We start from the raw sequence: 23,455 nt of genomic DNA, 5'->3' as shown, positions 1-23,455 counted from the left end.
TTGTCTCGCATAGCGAGACCCTATAGAGAGTGCTCACTGTATGGGTAATTCGCTATGCGAGCTGGTGCGCTGTGCGAATTACCAGAGGGTGTTGCCCTCTGTCTGTGGATTCGCCTAGCGAATCCTGTCGCTATGCGATTGGTGGTGGTTTGGGATCTCTGCCCATTTAATTCGAAGGGCGAGTGGGGCGCATAGCGAGAGCTTTAGGGAGGTTGGTCTCTGTCTGGACTCTCGCATAGCGACCTGGATGCGCTATGAGAGAGACCCAAAGTCTAATACTTATTCACACTTAATTTGCAAGGCGACCTGGGTGGGTGCGCTATGCGAATAGCGTCAGTCTCGCCCTGCGAGGGTGGTGCGCTGTGCGAAGAGTGCTGGGTCTAGTTCTCTAATTACATCTTGTGCTGCGTTTGATTAGGGTGCCCTTTGGTTGATTTGTGAAGTATTTCCTTGCATCTATATTATTGTATTGTGATATTCAACAAGTATGTGGATGGTAGCAAAAGGTGTATGGTTATGAAGTGGTGGAAAGATGATCCAAGTTGTAAACCAAGTTCCATCTGTGTAGGATCTCTTGGTGAGATTCTTAGTGTTTAGAATGAGAGTAGGAGCTCAGTCTTGGGGTCATCCTGAAACTCCAATGGTCTTTCTTCTCATGTAGAGAGGATTGAACCATGTGGTGAGGAGTAGTAGGAGGTCTTAGTCTTAGGGGCTTCCAGTATGCCTCAAGACCCGGAACAGGCTAACCTCGTGAGTGTGGTAGGGTGGGGGAGCCCAGGTTTCACAAGCCACCACGAGTGCAAGATCCGCCATAGCTCGACTATCATTCTAAAGTTCGGACGAGTCAAGTCTAGAACGTAACATGTTAGGATGTGTGTTTATCTTGTTTGATTCAATTTAATTCTGGCATGCATATCTTGTCATATTGTATGCTTTTATATATATATATATATATATATATATATATATATATATATATATAATTAGCTCACCCTTGCATGTTTGTGTTGTTTGTGTATGTTTCTTCTTGCGATGATCATCCACTTGGATGGTAGCAGATGTCGATGAGGTACCCCTGCAGCAAGCCTTGGAAGAAGAGGACGCTGAATCTTAGTTTCATTAGGATATTCGTACTTTGAATTATGCATTTCGAAAAACTGTTATCTGTAGAACCTATGGTGTTTTGGAAGACTTTAGTACCTCAAGTTTGCTTCATAGCATTTTAAGGATGACTGTAATTTTCCCTATACTCTATTTTATGTTTCCAACTGCTTTCTATTATTATAAGTCAATGACGTCTTTATTATATATGCATGACGTATATTTTAGGGATGTCACAACTTGAACCAAAGATAAAGAGTGAAAAAAGAACAACCACTGAGATATTTTGATAAAAATAGTCCAAAACAACAGTTTGATAATGAAGGAAAAGTAGAAGAAAAAAAATATAATAAATAAGGATAGAAATATTTAAAATAATATTTTGAAAACTGGGCCAATCATGTATTCAATTGAAGTACTGAGGCTCTGTTTGTTTGAATAGATTTACTGTTCATGCAGAATTGCGAGCGCGGATTCTAAACGAAATTGTTGTTCGTTTTTGATGATTTGAAAGCAATGAATTGTAGAGATTTGCAGGATGCAAGCTCTTTTCATCACCCTCTCATACAAAGATTTGAAGGGAAACATAGTGAAATGACATATTTAACCTCGTATCATTTTCCAATTCTTGAGGTTGGAGATGAAAATTGAATACCAATTGCAAGAAACGGTATACTGTGGTGGAACATTTGTGTGTGGTGGAGCATTCAATGGAATAGTTTGTTTCTTAAATACATGGATAAATAAAAATGTCAAAAATAGTTCCTGTTATTGTCTTCTTTTTTCACAATTTTGTTTTCTAACTCTGTTCTAAAATCAAATTATTTTAAAGTTGAATAAAACATTTTTTTTAAACAAATATACAAGACCAGTTTTAGATTTGCTGGTTTGTTAATTAATTTTTATCATTTTTTACATTTGAATAATTATTTTTCATTTTGTTCACTTTATAAACATTTTTACAATTAAATATAACATTTAATATTACTTTAATAACTAGGGACATTTTGGTAATATTTAATTTATATCTGTCGCAACCGGAATCGCGACGGGACGACGATCCAAAAAAGAAACGGGTTTCGAAAAGAGATTTGGAGTCGCCACCATAGTTTATTATGGAAAACTATGGAAAAACCTCAAAACGATAAAGCACGGTCCACAAAAACCAAAGATTGGGTTCGGGAGTCGGTTACGCGTGGGGAAGGTGTTAGCACCCCACAACGCCTGCCCTAAGGCAGTACCTTTAACTAAATGCACGAATATGATGTGGTTTTTTTAAAATGTTTAACTATCCCTAAAATAAAAATAAAAATAAACAAAATATATTTTTTAGTTTTTTGGGCCCGACAAGGATTGACCTTGCTCCTACGTATTCTCATTCAAAATGAGAAATCAGGGTTACGTAGTTCTAGCTTGAAAGACTGTTTGTTTGTTTGAAAAACAGATGTTTTTAATTTTTGGAGATTTTTATGTTTTTAATATTTTCGAGAAAAAGAAGGTAATGAGTACTAGGCCGACGCGAACGGTCGCACGAGTACTCATACCTTTAAAATGATATTTAAATATTTTTAATTATTTTTGAAAAGAGAGATAACGATATTAAGCACTAGGACGATGCGAACGATCACACGAGCACTCATACTGTTATCTGCTTATTTAGGAAGACTTGAGAGCAATGAGTGCTAGGCTGATGCGGACGATCGCACGAGCACTCATACCCTCGTTTAATATTACGTAAATAAGAGAGAAAAGTATTGAACACTAGGACGATGCGAACGATCACACGAGTGTTCAACCTTTAAACGTATTTTTGAAATTTTATTTAAGAAAAGAAGAAAAAGGTTTTTAGCACAAGGACGACGCGAGCGGTCACACGTGTGCTTAAACCTTTAAAATGTATTTTTGAAATTTTATTTAAGAAAAGAAGAAAAAGGTTTTTAGCACAAGGACGACGCGAGCGGTCACACGTGTGCTTAAACCTTTAAAATGTATTTTTGAAATTTTATTTAAGAAAAGAAGAAAAAGGTTTTTAGCACAAGGACGACGCGAGCGGTCACACGTGTGCTTAAACCTTTAAAATGTATTTTTGAAATTTTATTTAAGAAAAGAAGAAAAGGTTTTTAGCACAAGGACGACGCGAGCGGTCACACGTGTGCTTAAACCTTTAAAACATATTTTTGTAAATTTATTTAAGGAAGAAGAAGAGGTTTTTAGCACAAGGCCTACGCGAGCGGTCGCACGTGTGCTTAAAACCTTTTTCAAAATATTTTTATTTGATTTTTAACTTTTGTAAAAGAAAGGAAAAAGATTTTCAGCACAAGGCCTACGCGAGCGGTCGCACGTGTGCTTAAACCTTTTCAAAATATTTTTATTTGATTTTTAACTTTTGTAAAAGAAAGGGAAAAGATTTTCAGCACAAGGCCTACGCGAGCGGTCGCACGTGTGCTTAAACCTTTTCAAAATATTTTTATTTCATTTTTAATTAATTAAAAGTAGATAATGATAGAAAAATAGAAAGTAGGGGAGTTACTAAATATAAATAAAGGGTAAAAATAAAGATAATATGGAAAGCTTAATGATGAAATAAAATAAATAAAAAAATGGTGTTTAAATAAAAGATGGGAGTGTCTAAATGAGAAAATGGGGTGCCCAAACCATTTTTCTTTTATAAAAAGATTGGGCCTAAACCCAAGCTAAAAGGGGTGTGGAAGTGAGAACAGGAGCTGCGCGAAGTAGAAAGGAATTTTTTTGTTTACTTGGGCCAAGCCCAGCACTGGCCCGAGGATGGTATGGGGTGCGCGGGTGAGAAAACAGGGTCTGCAGAACGGAATCGAGGCTCCTTTGGTTTGCAGAAACGGAATGGGCTTCAACCCAAACAGGAGGGGGTGTGAATGAGAAATGCGCGTCGACATGAAGAAGAATCAGTCCTGCTGGGCCCAAAGCCTCTCTATCCAGAAACCCTAATCCCATTAGGGGTTTGGTTGAATTCCCCCATTTCGCCACACCCCATCAGCATCCGAGAGGTCCCCTTTCCTCCTCCTCTCAACAAACAGAAACCGTGGACCTTCACCTCCGCCACACGACGATCACCACTCAACCTTCACACCACCGGTAGCCGCCAGCCACGGTCCATGGTGTCGCCCGTGACGGCGTTCGTCACCGGAACCGTCCCTGGTCGAGGTGAAAGCCCTCCCTCTTCCACCGCTTGTCGCGCGCGAGTTTGGACTCGCCCTCGCCGCCGCAAATGATACCCGTCGCCGCCAACCACAACTTCAGGTTCTCGCCTCTCTTCTTCTTCTTCGCGCGAGAGGGAAGAAACGTTGCTGCTCTACGACGAAACCTCACCACTACGAGCAGAGCCAACCGCCACCGATGCCTCCGCGATTTGCCCCTACTCGCGCCGGTGCCGCTGTGACTCCCCTACCACCGTTGCCGGCGTGCGCCACCCTCCGATATCTCCCTCTTTCTGTCATTTATTTCCTTGATTGTATGATGGGTTGTTATGTGCGGGAGTGTTGTTTGGTGAGGAAGAAGACGAAGGCGTGGAGATGGTAAAAAAACAGTTAGAAGCTCGACTTTATGCGTGTGTTTGGAGAGGTGGTATTTGGTGCTTGAGGATTCAATTTTGCTGGGGATTGGAGATGAACATAAGCGTTGAAGGGTTCCATGAAAGGGGAAGAGAAGAATGGTTTTGTTTTTGTTTCTGTTTCTGAATTTGGTTGACTGCAGGTGGGGGGTGACACACTGAGGAAGTTCTCGGTGGAGGGTGTCGGAAACGCAAATTGATGATGTGGTTGGGATAGCGGTTCCAGTGGAGAATGGAATGGTTCAATGAGGATGAAGACACTGTTCCATTGTTTCTGTTACATGATTTTTCTGTTGTGTGTTTTGTGTTTTTTATTTCAATTTCAGTATTGATGATTGGAGATGAACAGAGGCTTGGGGGCACATCTTATGGAACCTACCTCGTTTTGAGCTTGCTTGACATTGAAAAATAAGACCATAGAAGTGGACGTGGGGAGGGTGATGCAACCATGAACATGTACAGTGGAATGTATTCAAACCATACGCAAATAGCAATTTCAAGAGAGATATATGTAAGGGCAAACAAACAACTCTCTAAGCAACATTACTTACCTTTCGAAGATCCACCCGCTATGGTCAATCTCCTGCTTCCAATGAATACTCTTCTTCCTTGAGCTTCCAATGAATACTCTTCTTCCTTGAGTGGCTGACCTGTGTCTCTCTTTCAGATGCCAAAAAAAATGGTGAAAAACTCCTCAGCAATGGATGATCCAAGATGATGGCCCGGAGCTGTGTCCAAAATCTCCTTTCTCTTCCTCCCGATCCCAACCAAAATCCTGCTCTAAAATCTTCGAAAAAAATTCTTTGTAACCACCTTGTCCCCCTCCTTCCAGACATGTTTCCCATTTTTTTTCAATTTTATTATTATTATTTTTTATTATTTTCAGTTTTAATTTTATTTTTCAATTTTTTTTTAATTAATTTTTTTTTAATTAATTAATTCTATTAAAACAAATTGAAAATAAGAAATAAAATAGAAATTGAATTAAAAGCAAAGATCTAAAAATATAATAAAATAGAATAAAACCAAAAGGTAAAATAAAAGAAAAATAATAAAAGAAACACTAAAAACACAATTTTTACAAATCCGGACAAAATTGAGTGTTGACAATATCAATTAAACAAATTTTTTAAATCTGTCACATCAATCAAATCTAATTCTCACAAACTTTAGTTCCAAATTCACTCTCAATTACCCACAAATTCACTCAAACACACAACAAAAAATTACCCTCAAAATCACTTGAAATCCATTTAATTAATCTCCTACAAATCACTTCAACGGAATACACCCTAAGTCCAGATGTGATAGAGAGAAATATTTGAAACAATGTTTTAATTATTAGACAAAATTATAATATTAAAATTGTAAAAAAATTATAATCTACAAAACAATATAAAGACAAATTTTGTGAAATTAAAAAAAAAGAATAAATGTTAGATTTCGGGTCATGGGCTGGTCAGGCCCAACTATTTGATGAAGAAAACCAAAGTCACCCCGCTCATAAGCCAAAAACCCTAGTTTCTTCTATTCTTTCACTTAGTTGCCGAGACGCTAACAGGGAGACTCGGAGCCAGATTTCAAGATGAAGGTTTGTGTCTGAAACCCTAATTTGCTTGCTGATTTGATTTCTCTATTGAGACTAAATTTTTAAGCTCAAAACTGTTTTTGCAGTTCAACATTGCGAATCCCACCACCGGTTGTCAGAAGAAGCTGGAGATCGATGACGACCAGAAGCTGTAATTCATTCTTTATCGTTTTTTATTTTCCATCGATTGCGATATTAGGAAGAAAGAAACTATAGATGTCATAATTTTAGTTAATGTTATGGTAATTTGGTTTTTAATCGCAGACGAGCATTTTGGGACAAGAGGATCTCTCAAGAGGTTCTTGGTGATGCTTTGGGAGAGGTATGGTTTTTGACTGAAATCCATCCAACGATTGGCTGTCTGCTGAAATTTCCTGATGAACATTGATCAATTATTGACCTATTCTTCTTTTTTGTTTTGCTACTTTTAGGAATTCAAAGGCTATGTGTTCAAAATCACTGGAGGTTGTGACAAACAAGGATTTCCAATGAAGCAAGGAGTGTTGACCCCTGGCCGTGTTCGTCTCCTGCTGCACAGAGGTCTGACCATTCAAAAATTCTTTTGTTTTGTTTGATTATAAATATGTCAGAACTATTAGTCTGAAGCATTCTTTCCTCCCATGTTCTATATTTGGATATGGATTTGGTCTTGAATATTTTGTAAGTGACTCCTTTGTGTGTGACATCATACATTTTTGTTTAATAACCTGTGTTTGTTAAGTCTGCAACGGTTATTCTTATTTGTTTCTGTTTAGTTTCTCAACTCCTATTATTTAGGAAGAATAAGTCAATTAGTTCCTTGATTTTAGGGATCACATCTAGGCATGTAAATGTGGTTTATGTCAGTTTTATTTTACTGTAACGACTATATATAGTCGTATAAACTTTGCTAATAAATGAGAGTGAACATTTCCAGTTCTTCTTCTAAATCTTAGAGTCTCTCTGTTTAAGATTTCACAGTGTTGTTTGATTATGTTTCAAGTAAGATCCTATATAATTGTTTCGGAGATACTGATATCTTTGCAACATTCATCTGTGTTCTTATGTCAAATTTCATTTCATTGCTTACATGAGCAGGAACTCCTTGTTTCCGTGGATATGGAAGGCGCAATGGAGAGCGCAGGAGGAAGTCTGTTCGTGGGTGCATTGTCAGCCCAGACCTCTCTGTTCTGAATTTGGTAATTGTAAAGAAGGGTGAAAGTGATTTACCAGGCCTGACCGATGTTGAAAAGCCAAGGATGAGGGGCCCAAAGAGAGCTTCCAAAATTCGCAAACTGTTCAACCTGTCTAAGGATGATGATGTGAGGAAGTATGTCAACACATATAGGAGAACTTTTACAACTAAAGCTGGTAATGTGTATTCTCTCTGCAACTGTTCTCCTTAGCTTTATGTTCTTGCGAATAAATTTCAAGCTTAAACCATTTATAACCTGTAATCTTTACTGCTGCCATTTTTGTCCATCTAAGTTTGAATTTATCAAATTTGTTGGCTTGATGGTTACTACATTAACAGAGCTATTCTGGTTGTATTATTATTCAATTGGTACCTGTATGTTGTTTGTATTTTTGTTTGGTGCAAGAATTTATCTAAGTTACCTATTCATGAAGCTGTTTATAGAAGTGTTTTCTTGACATCATTCTTTTTGAGAAATCTAAAAGTTAACGTGAACTTAAGAGATTAACTGCTGTGAGTTGTCACTTCTCATTCTTTTTGATAAAAATGTAAACCTTTGGCTTTTGCATATTTTGAGAGATTAATTTTGGACAGAGGGCCGATTTATATAGGAGATTATTTTTTGAAAATATATAGAACTTGTGGTTGTAATCGGCTTACATAATTTGGTTACAGGGAAAAAGGTGAGCAAGGCTCCAAAAATCCAACGACTGGTCACTCCCCTGACCCTCCAAAGAAAGAGAGCAAGGATCGCAGATAAGAAGAAGAGAATTGCCAAAGCAAAATCAGAGGCAGCGGAGTACCAGAAACTTCTCGCCTCCAGATTGAAGGAGCAGAGAGAACGCCGGAGTGAGAGCTTGGCTAAGAGAAGATCAAGACTTTCCAGTGCTACTAAGCAAGCTGCCACAGCATAAGCTTCTTTGAGACAGATGAAGTTTAACCTTCGCTCTAGCTTTTTGATAGTGTCATTTCATGATCCCTTTTTTTGGTATGTTGCTATTTTGCTATTTAAATACTTTTCTTTTATGCTTTGTTCGACAGTTTAATGGAGTTGATTTTTTGTTCCGGTGGAATTAGTAACCTTTTGTAGTTGATATTTATACTGTCATTTTTACCCTCCCAACCAAATGTTTGTCATTATGGTGTATTGCCTTAATAAAGATAAGTAGCTGCAAAAGGACTATAGAGTTTGAAAGTTTCTCTCAAAACATTAGACTCTATCGTGCAGATATTAGTTTTCTTGTGATATTGTCATGCAAGCACTTTGTTAGCTCGAGCATGTTAGTTTAGTGACAATAGCAAGTCTAATGGATCTTATGATTTTTTTTTAGGAAGTCGTGGTGATTCTGCTATATTGCTGAGAAAGGTAGTCTAGAAAAACCGTTTTAATCATGTCAACTTGTAAAAGAGATTATGTAGGAAAGCAGATTATGTAGATAAAGATTATCTTTCAATCGGAGTGAATTCGAGTGAACTCGTTAGATTTCAATTGATGAACGGTGTGACTGTATTGAATTGGTATTTTTTAATTTTTGATCATTTTATCTTTCTTAAAAGTAGTTCAAAATTCGAGAAGTGAACTCTTTGATTGTACGGTAGCTCTCAAGAAATTGAAATAAACAGTTACTTTTTATTTTTTATATATTTTTTAATATCTATTAATCAACCAACCTGTTTTTAGACAAGTTAACATTTTTATTCCACTGTCGAGAAATGAATAAACTCGTCCCACATTTTTTGTTAGCCCAACTTGAAGCGGGTTGATAAACTTTGGCATTGTAAATATTTGACATTACCGTTCGTGGAGGCCAGCATTAAGCATGATTTCGGGGAGCAGAATAGTGATAACTGATTTATATTCCTTATTCCCCAAACAAAATAGCGATTTTCTAAACTTATTTCGAGGTTTAATCTCATCATCTCAATTTTTTTAAAAAATGATTGGTATTCCCAACACGCAACCTATACGAATATCATCAAACTTTATAGTCTTGATCACCATCTTCATTTTGATGTAATGAATCTACGATATATGTTTGTATGATTCAAATTTGATATATCTTATAAAAAATTTAAAATTATAAAAAATGCTAAAATGAAATTATTTAACTAAAAGATTTTTCTTCGGTAAGACATTTGGCACTGAATTAGTGCTGAAGTAGTTCGTAACTAGGTAACATTTTGATTTAGCTTTCTAAATTGAATAAATTGAATCACAAGTCATCAATATCGCAATTCATACCTACATATTTTTATGTATAAACAGCATTTATATATTGTATGTGTGTTTATCTACTTAATTCAAGAATAAAACAAATTAAATTATATTTAACTAAAATCGGGTCCATCTACGTACGAAGATCACTTACAATTTAAATTTAGCTTTTTTTACTTATAGACTGAACTCGTCAACCTAAACAATTTGCCAAATCTCAATATAATTTACAGGTTGTGATTATACTGGATAAGACGATAGGATCAAGCATGAGTGAGAGAGTTCCTATCCGTCTTTGTTGTGACCCTAGAATTGGTTTTGTCAACATCAGTATAGTGGCTTTGAGTGATCCTAAATTTATGTAGACATATGATGTCGGCCAATAGGTTTGATTCCCATTGTAAACGGTGGTGCTACTTTGGTCAACAAAACATTGGCTCATAGGAGTTACTCACTGAACTACTTACTTTCTTCTCGTCACTTTTCAAACCAGAAACTAAAAACGTGGCAAGTTTCCAATAACCGTGGCAGGAAAGAACACACGTGGCAACCCTATTCTTTGCCACCTTTTCTTTCCAACATGCAGGTTTCCCAAAAAGTGTCAAACCATTCCATTTTTAAGCGGATCAAATTCTAGTGGAAATGAAACCGAAGCAAGTAACAAAACTTTCTGAGAAAAACAAAGAAAAAAAGATATGGCAGCCTTGTTCATAACCAGAAGTACCCTCTTTCGCTTCTCAAAGTCTCTCCCTCACGCCCCTTACCTCTCCCTCAAACCCTCTAGGGTCACCTTCGCTTCCTCTCCCAACTCCTCAGAGGTAAGTCCATCGCAATCGCAAATGTTTCTTCTTTCCACTATGCTATTTATGTTATAAACTTTACTTTCATATATAACCAAGGTGTTATCTTATAACATATAATTGAGTTGTACAGACATTTTCTTAAAACTCGAATTTGTGCATTCGCAGTGGAGAAATGCGGCAGATGGAACGAAAGACGCAAGACGCAATTGGGCATATGATTCTGCGGAGCCAAAGCGCAAGACAGATGATCAAGCGCAAGAAGCGAAAGACAGAGCCAAAGAATACGCACAAGACGCGAAGGAGAAGACGAAGTACGCAGCGGGGTCAGTGAGGGATAGTGCGGAGAGCGCGAAAGAGAAGGCGAAAGAGTATGCGTACGAGACCAAAGAAAGTGCAAAGGACGCAGCGGGAACAGTGGCGGAGAAGGGTAAGGAGGGGGTGGAGAGGACGAAGCAGAAGACGGAGGAGGTGGCGGAATCGACCGGAGAGACGCTTAAGAACGTGGGGGAGAAGGCGAAGCAGGGCGTGCAAGGGGCGTGGGACGCGGCGAAGGACACCACACACAAGATTAAGGAAACCTTGGTTGGGAAGGATGATGATGATAATGATGGTCATGGTCATGGTGATGGTGTTCTGAAGGATGATGACGATGATGTTGCAGGGTTGAAGAGAAGAGTTGGGAAGAGTTACGGTGAAAAGGGCTATTATTAGAGAATGAATGGCTTACTTTAAGTCCGGTACTGTATATGTTTATCAATATTAGTATGTTTGTTCGTAGTGCTGATATATCCTCTTGGAATAAAACTTCACACGCATTCCACTTTCTATTGCTATGATCAATTCTAAACTTCACAAAAACTATGCACACTAAACTTCTAAGTTCTAAGAACTCTTAAGGATTTGTCATTCAGTTCATTTTTTCGCTACAGGTTGTCAATGTCCAAGTCACACAGAAACTATATCAGATCAGCCATTCAGTCCTTCTATGCATTCTTACACACCTTCCTTTGTTCAAAAATAACATGTATACTAGCATAAAGTGTGTTAGATATAGATCGAATTATAGAAATATGATTGTTTTTATATAATAAAATACAACCAATAGAAATTGAGTCTCAAGTTTTAAGAATCATTGACGAAAAAGTATTGACGAAGGAAAGGTATCGAAAACAGAGTGAGAAAGAAGAGTTGACAGTGACAAACCACCATGATTGAAACCCAATTAACTTTGATCTTGAACAAGTATCGAGAAAAAGTATAAATCGAAGTAGAAAAGTCTCACATACTTGAGTGAGATTATCCTATAAGAATATTTATTCCTAAAAATAAACAAGTAAGACTAAGCCCATATAATCTAATGAACCAAATGATCTATTAAAATTTACATGTTTTTGAATAAGAACCAAGTTTTCTAGTCTTTTAAAATTTTATAATTGAATACAAGTAAATTTTATTTTCTTTTGAGAGAAATATCGATTCAAACTTGGTTAAGTATACCACTGTCTCAAATAATTAAAGATGAATTTTGCTACTAACAGCGTTTCAAACGTGATTCCTAATTATGCAACTGTATATCACAAGGAAAAAAATAAAAGAGAGCCAGAGACAAATATTGAATCTTAGAAACCTCGCACTCCATCTGTGTGTAAACTTTTGGGATGTAGTAAGTTTAAAATCAATTTGTAAGAATTAATCCAAGTTTTTGCAGCCGAGAAATGCATGCGAAGAAGGAATAGGAGACAGAAGAGCTGTTAGAACACATGATTCTGCAGAGACAAGACACGCATGGCAGACGAAATGTCCGAGAGCAACAAAAGATGCTACAGAATCAATGTCTCAGTTTATAGTCTTCACTTCTCAATCTTAAGTGTGTGTTTCGAAGGAAATTTTTGGGGAAGAACTTCTTTTTGGCGGCCCACGAAGCCAATTGATTCCATAATTCCTTATCTAATCCGTGTTTATACGTTATCAGACTTTAAAAACGAAAAGTTAACTAACTGTATATAGAAAACGTAAGATCGAATCATGAAAAAGCAAAAGTGTTTATGCTTTTAATAAAAGCACGGAGATTAAAAGTGAGAACTTGACTTCTTAAGGTTATACTTTTGCGGTGATTTTTTTCTAGTACAAAGCTCCAAGGTGGTTAAAATCACAATCCCACCCAATTTACTCAGCACAATTTTTTATCCTTTTGGGTCAAAATATATATATATATATATGTGTGTGTGTGTGTGTAAGAAACGAGTATGTTCTTTTAGGCCCATTGAAAGTGGCAGACACTTGAGCATCTGTAAGCTGTACCAACACCTAGCAATGACTTGGGCCAAATTATAACTCCATGGCCCACATGGTCCTTCGTTTGAAGGACATCACACTGCAAAACTTGGTAAGGAGTCCTTACCAAGGACCAAAAACTTCACCTTTTCCGTAAGGCCCAGTTTTGGTTCACTGACTTGTGACTATTACAACATCTGAAAACAAATAGTTGTACGAAACTCAAATTTTTAAATAAGCTGAGAATGGTTTTAACTACTCTCATCATAACAAGAATGAATTGTGAGTTTTGATGGCGTAGTATACGGTAGGTTATCTGGGACCACCAATTCAAGATCTAAGAATTTACAGAGTGTATGTATAGGGATTTTTTTGGCAGAAATGATTTATTATTTTATGAGAAGGAAAAATAGAAGAAAGTGAAGTAGTAGGGTGTAGGAGCAGTTGTAACCCCTCTATCATGCATCGTCACCACCATCTTCCTTCATTGCATCATCACGTGACTCATGCCACCATGAAGCTGAGTGAAATCATAAATTAATTATTTATAAGGTAAGAAGTAACAACATCTTCCCACTGCCCACCCATCTCATGTCACCACACTACGCCTTTTGTTGTTCAATCATATGGTCCCTCTTAGTTTTCTCTAATATAATATTAACATTTTCAGATAAGAAATGCAGAAATCGTGATGTCCCAAACCTTTATTGTAAAATGAAATAAATTTACTTTTTCAATATTTAGTTTTTTATATAATATATTTTACCTCTTTTTTTAATTTTTTTATGTTAGAAAATAGTTTTTAAGTCTAACTCAAGTCCACGAAACCAGCTTATATGGTGAGGTTTGTAGCCTTCATATATATATATATATATATATATATATATATATATATATTATAATTTGATCTTATCTTTAATCGATGTGAGACTTCTAACATATTTCCTTAGTATAGATATCTCGAACGTGAGAGTAAAATTAATGGGTGATCTGATAGTGACCTGACAAAGGGTTGAACAAAATACCTATATAGATCTCACTAGGAAAGACTTCAACAATGACTCTCTGATGTTATGTTAAGAAATGAATTTTAAGCCTAATTTAACTCCACAAAATCGATTTGTATGGTGAGGTTTGCACCCCACTTATATATTATAATTTGGTTTTATTTGTAGTCGATGTAAGACTTCCAACAAGATATGAACATAAAAAATGTATAAATAACATGATCAAATTAATGTTCTTAATTAATAACATAAAATTAAAACACAGGAAAACAATGAATAGTAAAAAGGCTAAAGATATAGTTGATTGATTCATTAAACTTGTTCATGTTAAAGTAAAAAAAATAAAATAAACATAATTGAATTGATTTTGAAAAAAGAAATGAATTAATAAAAAAATTAAAAAGTTCATTGATTTTGTTTGAATTATGAAACTGATAATGTTGAGAAGGAAGAATATCACAATCGTCAAGTTGAAGTGGAGAGAACACATAAAAAGACCTAAAAATTGTTGTAGGACATGTTCCTAGGAAATAGTCAAATATATGGTGTCAAAGGTTTGCCTACGGAACACGAAATGATATGTAAATCAAAACAGTACGGTATTTTACTATTGAAATCTCAGTTTTTTTTTTACATTAATATCAGGCTTATTATTTCAATAATATTAATTACGTTTTATGTAAATTTCGCATGTTTTACTTGAATCGAAACTCTACAGACCATATATTTGATTAACCCTTATATAAATATAGAATTTATTGGTAATTTTTCTTCCAATTTCTGCAAGGGTTTTTCATTATTTATCTTCGTTATTATGTAGCTATTATAAATATAAGCTATTCTATATTTGTAAAAGTTAAAATAAAAAACACTATATATATGAACCCAAACTTATAATGTTTATAAAAGTATAAATATTTATTGTTGATGGCATGTTTAAAACTTTTATTAAATCTGATGAAGTCACTTTTCAGTGTGACTCAAATGAGGAAACTATATATGATTTTTTTGCTTGATAAAAAAAAAAATCTTTTTAAAAAGATAGAACTTGAGTTTATAGTCTTAATCTTCAGTTGCATTGAAGAGGAAAACGAAGATACGACTTAGTAACGTTTTCTTTTCTAAAATATGATTTTAAATAGATTATTTTTAACGATTACAATTTATCTGAATTATGAAATCAAGATTAATAATTATTAAATAAGAAGTATATTTATAAATTATTTTATTTTAAATAGGTTTTAACACAATCACAAAATAACAGAATATATTTGAATGATTTGATATAATTTAGACTTAACTCAACCTTATTAATCTAGTTTAATTAGTTACAATTGTCTCGTCTTATATAATATAAATTAATTTTATTTATAATCAAGACTAATCCAAATAAATGTGTAAGAGATTTGTTTTTTTTTTAAATTTTTTAAACCAAAACATATAATTAGATATTAAAATTTAAAAAGTAAAAAAGTCCCTATGTGATAACTTTAAACATATTCAGGATTTGGTTGGGAAAATTTCTTTCTAAATGTAGAAGAGATAGATAAAATAAAATTGAATTAAAAATTTTATGCATGAGTTAATTATTACATTAAGTACAATTTGATTGAAAATAATTTTAAAAATTTAATTTATGTATAAATTAAATTAAGTTATAAAGAAAATACTTTTATTTTATTTTTTAAAACTTACAGAAAATTTTATTCAAACAAACCCTTAATATTAAACCAATTTTTATTATATTCAAATAATAAAGAATATAGATATATTAGACATATAGTTAAACTATATATAGATGAATGCTCTTTATAAATGGTTTTTTTTTTATAATATCGAGTTACATAAATTTAAAAACTTGTATATTATTTTATGTTTATCATATCAATTACATTTTGTATTTCTTACTTTTGACTTTTAATTTCAAGAGAGTGATACAACGCAAACATGTTTTTCTAACTGTTACCGTACAGTATTTATTATGTTATATTATATTATGATTATACAAGAATGTTATTTAATAAAATGAGTATTTGACCTCTTTTTTCTAAACAATTATTAAACTAAGTTTTTAATAATAATAATAATAATACATTATATTGAGATGATAAAAATAAAAATAAAGATCGTAGAAAGTTGAAGATATTGATGAAATTTATGATATATTAATTTAGAATTAAAAATGAATGGAAGAGTAAAAAGCTGTGGGAGTGGGGTGGAAGTGCAATGAAAGGAAAGAGAGAGAGAGAAGAGAGAGCCAGCATTTCATAAACCACTCACTCCAATTACTCTCTTTCTTCTTCTTCTTCTTCTTGGTCTTGCTCTTAACTTTCCTCTTCAGCCGCCTCATCCTTCAACCTTCTTCTTGGTCCTTACTCTAACCCTATTCTACTCCTATTTCTTTTTCTCTCTCTTTCCTTTTAAGTTGCTTCAAAAATCTCACTGCACTTCTCAAGGCTTCTCCACTCATCCGATTGAGACCCTTCCTTTTGGACTTTCTACACGTTGTACATCAATACACGAATCTCCCAATTTTCCACACCTCTCCTACTCTTTTTCCTTATACTCACCACTTCAAAACATCAAATTTTCTTCTCTTTCAAGATCCTTAGATTTCCCAGAATCGATCCTATTCAATTAATACCATTTACACACTCGTTACCTATTCTTCAAAGTTTTTTATGGAACTTTGAGATTCCCGGTTCTTCTCTTTTTTAATTGCGGGTAGGTGGGAACTCATGCACAAGGTAAGTTGCCACAGTTTTTCCATTCTAGATTCTCAGATACATTTTGCAGACACGTACCATTCAAATACAACCTCTCAAATCTCAAACCCCTCGCACACTTTTCAATCGTACGTCCCCATATTAACTGCATGCTCCTCCAAGCCGCCACCAACTACTACTACTACTATAGTTTCTAGAATATAAATACAAAACAACACATCTCAAACACACACACATACTCCAAAGTCAAAAGGGTCGAGAAAAAGATACAAGAGATGGAGCAAGGAGGTGGAGAAGGAGGTGACATGAATAAACTACCTCAGGATTCGAGTATGAAGGAGATGCAACAAGGGGATGCACAGCCTCAGGTTCAGGCCCCTCAACAACCCCAAAAGTGTCCTCGATGCGACTCTCTCAACACCAAATTTTGCTATTACAACAACTATAGCTTGTCACAGCCTCGTTACTTCTGCAAAACATGCAGGAGGTACTGGACTCAAGGTGGAACCTTAAGGAACGTTCCCGTCGGTGGTGGTTGCCGCAAGGGGAAGCGCGCCAAGAGTTCCAATCCATCATCGTCGGAGAATTCCTCTTCTCGGTCGCTGCCGCAACAACAACAATCACAAGACGTGGTGGTTCAAACCCAACCACCACCTTTAACAACGGTGGTGAGGGCTAAAGACCCTTCTTCGGTTTTGGCTTCACCTTTGTACCAAAGTGGTGGGTACTTGTCTTCTCTGGCTGCTATGCATTCGCTCAATCCATCATCACATCCTTTTGATCAGTCTCTGAACAGTGACGCCTTGCGTTCTTCCAATTTGGGCCTTCTATCTGGTTTCAATGTTCAGCGGCCAATTGGATCGATTGGTACAATTCGTCCGGCGCAATTGTATCAAATGGGCAGTGGTCAGAGGGAGGTGGCGTCTCTCTATGATCAAGGTTTGGTTAATCCATCCTCCAGCATGGCTAATACCAATACCAATAGCAGTGGTGTTTCTCACCATGATTGGCCTCAGATCTTCATCGGTAATAATACTAATGCCGGCAACAGAGCCTCTGATGCGTCTTTGTGGAGCACCATCAGTACCACTATTGGTGGTAACTCCGAGAGGACTGGTGCTGGTGCTGGTACTGTTTCTGGGTCGTCTTTGGTTCAAAATCAATGGCCTGATATTCCAGGGTATGGCCCTCCACCGTGATTTCATTCGCCTGTTTCACCTTGAAATCCTGAAAGCTAAGGCACGGTTCTGAGCAATTGATTTGTCTTTTCATCAGCTTAATCTGTTTGATGACTTTTTTTAGGTATATGATCTTGTAGCATAGGTTCATAGCAGGTGAATTTGTCTTAGTTGATTGTGCAAACATTGGACTCTAGAGAATTTTGTGCTGTTGGTGTAGTTGCTGTAAACGGTGATCAACCGTAACATTTTATTTCTTCCTTTGTCATAGATAGTTGAATAGAGAATTTCTGGGTTGGGTCAGGTTGTTTCGGAACTTTTACATATAATATATTTCTAATTACACACAGTTATATCAGGCGAAGTCTTTTTTGTTTTTGTTACCATTACCATCGATTATCCTCTGCCCTTTTAAGTCATTGTCTTGCTCAAAGCAAAGTATGATTTGTTAGTTTAAGCCAAAGTCTGAAAGGAATGTAAAATTCCAAATTAACGAGGCAACTTTGCTAAATACATGCACAAAGGGAATGATGTCTTTGGTGAAAAAGTTGATGGAACGGTTCCATATTGGGCATGTGGGTGACTGAAGATCCAAATTCTCTTTCGCTTTAAAGAGTCCCGTTTGTTTTATTTGCAACTATGCTTTGTGCGCTTTGCTGTTACGCTTTAACTTCGTCCTGGCTTATTAGAATCAGATTCGCTGTTCGATCATTAAAAAAAAGACAATGTTCATAATTTTTCATTTTGGTCCTTTTTTCTGGTATAATTAACATTGTCTTAGAAATACTTTGAAACGTAGAAAACAACGTTACATTATCTAATACTACGTGTCTTAAAAAAGCTTCTCTTTCCGTACCATGTATTAGGGAATGTCAGTCAATCTTACTAACTCGCCTAGCTAATAATGCATGCAAACTGTTACTTGTCCTTGTATTTCGACGTTGCCAAGTGCAAATCAAAAGGCACATGTGAGCTGCATGGGTTTCCCTGATCATCTGATCATTAACTAACCCACTCTCCACATTTTGCTTTTTCTTTTGTCCGAACTATACATCGTTTAAACAATGCTCCATGTTCGTTTAACTGTTCCATAAGATAAACAGAAGCAGGCTCACCAAAACTATAGAAATTAAATTATATGTTAGATGCAAATGATATCGTCAATTGTTAATTATTATGCGTACAAGTGCATGCTTTTAAACATAAGTAATCGTACATGAATTCAAAAGAAAATTGATACGTAATTGGGATGAAATAGCACGTGAAATGATGATATGTTGAGGCTGGCAAGGCAATAGCAAAAGCAATGTCCATAACATTAGTATTATTGTACAGGAGCTAAACTGGTGTTGTGGAAAAGTGGCCTAGGAAGGAAGTGACCAAAATGTGTACGAAATGGCGGGGTTGGTGGGGTGTGTGAGTCGTGGCTTTCGATTAAAGCATATCTTTGGTCTGCCATAAGGAGATCTCCAAGCACAGAGAATATAAAAGCAGTGAAACATCTCGAGATAACTCCCCACTCTGCCGCATCGTTTGTCACACGAATGTGCAACTTCTGACACCATAGAATGCATCAGCAATCACTATGTAAAATCGAAAACACCGCCACCCTCCTGTGCTCACCAAAATCAGTTTTAGCATTTCATTAGGGCTCCCAATGTAACAAATTTCCTCGGTATTATACTAGTGCTATTGTAAAAATTTATCTAGTATCAGTGATAGGTGTTGAAGAGCCATGTTAAGGGAGGACTCGTTTGGATTGGAAAATATTACCACTGAGAGGCTTCATCACATTGCTATGCATCCAAAGTTGGGAGAAAACTCACATCAGATGCTTCCAAAGTGCAAGCCCGAAATCTTTAGTCAAAGGAGCTTGAGTGCATTAAAGACAAGGTAGAAAGTCATGTTTCATGGAAATAAGTTCTGTTGTCCCAATCTTGTCTCCTATTTGTTGTATTTCAATTAAGTTGAGTTTGAGTTCAATAGAAAGTTGTTGTTTTTTTTTCTTGATCATGATCTCTCTTTCCCTTGTTAACTTTTTTTATATATGAAATTTGTATTCATCAGTGATTCAAATTTTTATAAGGCGTCTTATCAAAAATTTGAATAACTTATGAGTACAAACTTTATGTATAAGAAAGTGAAGAAAGTTAACAGGGGAAGAGAGATTAGGAGATTAATAAAACAAAAATAATGACTTTTTATTAAGTGTACAAATTTAGAACTAATTTTCTTGAAAAAAATGGATTTGGATTATTTAATGTTGATTTGGCTAGCCTATGAGTATTTTTGATAGTGGGATGTTACAGTAATAGTGAAATGACTATTAACGTGACATGTGTGTGATTGGTACTATCATTTCTGTTATATGTTACGAATAGATGGAAGAAGTTTAATGATGTTTTTGTTGATCCTTATATAATAGAATTTCTTGCCAATTTTACATGAATTTTGGTTAATAGTATGGCTAAGAAAAATTGTTTGTGGCTTCAGATAATAAAGAAAATGTTGGAAAGGTGAAGATGTAAAAGTTGGTTTCATACCGTGGGTTAACTTAATTTAAATTATTATTATTTAAGTGTATTTTACAATAATTATTTTTTATTTTAGGTTGACAATTTCATTTTTTAAATATTAAAGTGTTTTTCAATATTAATGTTTGAATAGTTTGGAGATTTAATTATTTATTTGTAAAATTATATAAATTTATACTTTATTTTTTAACTATTAACTTTATAATAATGTTTGATAAAAAAAATATTTTTATAAAATAATGATTGAATCAATCTATTTTGATTATATTTTCAATATACTACAGTAAATATTAGACAATAAATAAAAAGAACAAAACTTGAGTTATCAAATTTTTAACCCAAAAGAAAAAAAAAGTTGAGTTCGTTTATTTTTAATTCGGTCTATAATGAGCCAATTTATCAAAATAAAAATATTTTTGAAAAAAACAAAGTATCTTAAATTCAGAATTGAGGCCTCATGAGTTGTGTCAAGCGAAGTAAAGAAATGGTAAAGATTTAAATTTATTTGTAAAAATATTTCAAAACTAAAAAACTTAGATGCAACACAGTGAATTATTCAAATATATAGATTTAAGTCCCATTACCATCTTTTATCAGGGATATATGAGGTATGTACTATGAAACCAGTCAATGTCCTATTTAGTGGTTGACGTGGATTTCTATTAACAATTTCACTAACAAATGTTAATTAAAGTTAGAAGAAAAATGAAAAAAAAAAAGAAAAGAAACTCAAAAACCCAAATGCATGATGATTATCTAAAAATCAACACGCCAATATTTAAAAATAAAATAAAATTGGGTATTTATTCCTAAAAATTTATAATTAAACAGAATATTTCATAAGGAGAGTCCTGTCAATTTCAAACATCATAATTAGCGCAAACCATAGTTAACGCCAGTTCAAAACTAACTCTTTTTTTTTCCTCTAACATTAAAAATTATTCTTACGGAATTTTTTTTAAATATACTTTTTAGTATAAATGACGGTATTCTCTAATTTAACATATTAAGTAAATAAATAAATAGTATTCACAAGGTTACATATGTGTTGAGGTTATAATGTTATTGTCATGCCTGATGCAATATTGTACTCTATTATTTGTGTTTCTTGTAATGATACAAACACAATCTTGTCATGGATAATTATACAACGATTTAAAAATATATAAAAAATGAAATAAAACAGAGAGAGCAATAAATAAGAAAGAAAATAAGTTTTGGAAGATAGTTTATTTCAAAAGGAATGAATAAATAAAATTAAAGTTGACTAGTTAAAAATTAACTATTATATATTCTTTTATAGTTAGATAAAAATATTATAATAATTTTAATAAAGATTAAATATATTTTTAGTTTTTAAATTTAGATGTAAAATTAAAATTTATTTGTCTTTGATACATTTTCTTCTTTTAATGTAATGAAATTAATTTATGTTTAAATGTTAAATGGTATTTTAGATTGATATGTGAACATGCCAAAATAATATTATTTAATTAAAAGAATTATATTCATTATTTTTTATATATTTAAGAATTAAAAAAGTTTAAAAATTAAAATATATTGCTGGTTAGTAAAAGAAATTAAATTTGGTGAAATTCGATTCAAAACAAAAACTCTATAAAAGGAATGGAAAATTATCGCAATATTATTGTATTTTATTGTAATACATGTGCAAACATATTAATGCATTCTTTTAATTATTTGTGTTATTTTGGATTTATCATTTCACGCTATTCAATTATTGATTAGATTAGTGACCCAATAATTCACTATCTCGAAGGAGTCAATAATAAATCCGGTTTGCATTAGACCAATATGTTTTTATTTATTGTTGTTAACGTGAAAGGGGAACATAGAAGTTTTAAATCTATCTAAATATTATTTTTGTGTAAGTTCATCATATCTTCACGTTCAGGTAAACACAAATTTTAAGATTAGTCTAATAATCCATATCCATATATGTACCTTTAGAATTATCATAGTATATTTCACATACAATATCTTTCTCTAAAATTTTATCGCGTGTTTTAGAAAGTAACAAAACTAAAACCTTAAATTGGAGACCAAAGTTAATAGACAGTTCAGATTTTATTTTTTTCTAGATCGAAAAGGCGAAACTATAGTGACATTTAAATCACATTTTATGCTGAGATGAATTACTTTTTGGTCATCCTTATAAATATAGTTTATCTTACGTATGAATTACATTCAAACTTGAATACGTGAATCTTTACAACCATCACAACCTCGTTCATTGTACTTAACCAAAAGCATTTGAAGTAATTACCAAAGAAGTTCAAGAGTACAAGTTTGACCCTAATAGCGTAACCATGATACTTTTGTTATTACAACTTTAATCATAATTACCTCGGTGTCCTTTTAAAAGATTTTTTTTAATTATAATGTAATATTTAAAATTCTTTTTACTGTCATTTATTTATAATAAAGATCTAAATGTAATTTTAATATAGAAGTTTTTTTCCTTATCCAACATTTCTATTCATATTTTGTTTTTTCATGGACAATATGACATGGTATTGTAGTGGACATAATAGTTGGATTGTGTTTTTTAATGACAGGGGTTGAGAGTCCTTGAAGTGTAGAAATGGTGGTGTAGCGTAGCAGTGTTTGGTTAAAGGTGTTAGTGACAGATGCATGGAGGAAGAATCCAGTGTCTGGCTTTATCACCACTGATCCATTATGATTTTGATGTTCTCGTGCTCTTCGAGAGAATGTATGATGAGGTAGTAGTGGTGGACCCTATCCCATCATCAAATGTATATGAATAACGATATTTTGATAATATTTTTTGACAATATTTTAACATCATTTATGTGTTATTTTATGATTGGTCCATATTGGTGTTTATGATTATTATTATTGATTGTGAAGTAGTTTTGAACCAATTACAAAATGACACGTGGATGATTTTAAAATATTGTGAAAGTATCATTATTATATATATATATATATATATATATATATATATATGATGGGACTCCTTACCCTTCTCCATCTACATCTCTAATAATCCTATTGCTTTACTCACATCAACACTCCTTTAGTTTTCCAGCTTAAACACCATTATTTTTCTAACTCATACTTCTGTCTCTCTTCACACCCACACCATTTCCCAGTTTCGCTGCTAATTTTCACTGCTTTTCACCAAACCAAAATAAATCTCACTTTATGTGCCCACAAAACTAATTTTATACATCTTTCAGTACTACCTTTCCATTATTACATATACAAATTTAAAGGTCTTCTTT

At 34.0% G+C, this 23,455-nt stretch overlaps 3 protein-coding genes and 1 long non-coding RNA gene across 4 annotated transcripts; all 4 read left to right on the top strand.

The window, feature by feature from the left end:
• The first annotated feature begins 3,996 nt into the window (after positions 1–3,996).
• LOC148198843 (uncharacterized) lies at positions 3,997–5,566 on the top strand. The gene is made up of 2 exons (XR_015786493.1): positions 3,997–5,261; positions 5,355–5,566. It is a non-coding gene; the product is annotated as an uncharacterized LOC148198843 (long non-coding RNA).
• A 576-nt stretch (positions 5,567–6,142) lies between these two features.
• LOC124824997 (small ribosomal subunit protein eS6-like) lies at positions 6,143–8,549 on the top strand. The gene is made up of 6 exons (XM_047297531.2): positions 6,143–6,278; positions 6,362–6,426; positions 6,540–6,597; positions 6,707–6,815; positions 7,353–7,625; positions 8,125–8,549. The coding sequence occupies exons 1-6, from the start codon at positions 6,273–6,275 to the stop codon at positions 8,361–8,363; spliced, it is 750 nt and encodes a 249-aa protein (XP_047153487.1). The 5' UTR covers positions 6,143–6,272; the 3' UTR covers positions 8,364–8,549.
• A 1,748-nt stretch (positions 8,550–10,297) lies between these two features.
• On the top strand, positions 10,298–11,294 carry LOC124824998 (uncharacterized). The gene is made up of 2 exons (XM_047297532.2): positions 10,298–10,482; positions 10,633–11,294. Exons 1-2 carry the CDS (start codon positions 10,360–10,362, stop codon positions 11,176–11,178), a joined length of 669 nt encoding a protein of 222 aa, XP_047153488.1. The 5' UTR covers positions 10,298–10,359; the 3' UTR covers positions 11,179–11,294.
• Positions 11,295–15,930: 4,636 nt separating this feature from the next.
• LOC124824999 (uncharacterized) lies at positions 15,931–18,005 on the top strand. The gene has a single exon (XM_047297533.2). It carries the CDS (start codon positions 16,750–16,752, stop codon positions 17,671–17,673), a length of 924 nt encoding a protein of 307 aa, XP_047153489.1. The 5' UTR covers positions 15,931–16,749; the 3' UTR covers positions 17,674–18,005.
• The last annotated feature ends 5,450 nt before the right edge of the window (positions 18,006–23,455 follow it).

The sequence above is a fragment of the Vigna umbellata genome, chromosome 5, assembly GCF_029865625.1.
Source record: "Vigna umbellata cultivar VRB3 chromosome 5, Vumbellata_1.0, whole genome shotgun sequence".
Lineage (NCBI taxonomy): Eukaryota > Viridiplantae > Streptophyta > Magnoliopsida > Fabales > Fabaceae > Vigna > Vigna umbellata.
Note: the sequence above shows the minus strand (reverse complement) of the source record. Positions and strands in the feature narration are given on the sequence as shown.

Excerpts from the sequence above, each read along its gene's own strand:
- LOC124824998 (XM_047297532.2), top strand. The coding sequence starts at position 10,360 with ATGGCAGCCTTGTTCATAACCAGAAGTACCCTCTTTCGCTTCTCAAAG. Across the intron at positions 10,483-10,632 it reads CCTCTCCCAACTCCTCAGAG|TGGAGAAATGCGGCAGATGG; the intron begins GTAAGTCCATCG and ends GTGCATTCGCAG.
- LOC124824999 (XM_047297533.2), top strand. The coding sequence starts at position 16,750 with ATGGAGCAAGGAGGTGGAGAAGGAGGTGACATGAATAAACTACCTCAG.
- LOC124824997 (XM_047297531.2), top strand. Across the intron at positions 6,816-7,352 it reads TCGTCTCCTGCTGCACAGAG|GAACTCCTTGTTTCCGTGGA; the intron begins GTCTGACCATTC and ends TTACATGAGCAG. Across the intron at positions 7,626-8,124 it reads AACTTTTACAACTAAAGCTG|GGAAAAAGGTGAGCAAGGCT; the intron begins GTAATGTGTATT and ends ATTTGGTTACAG.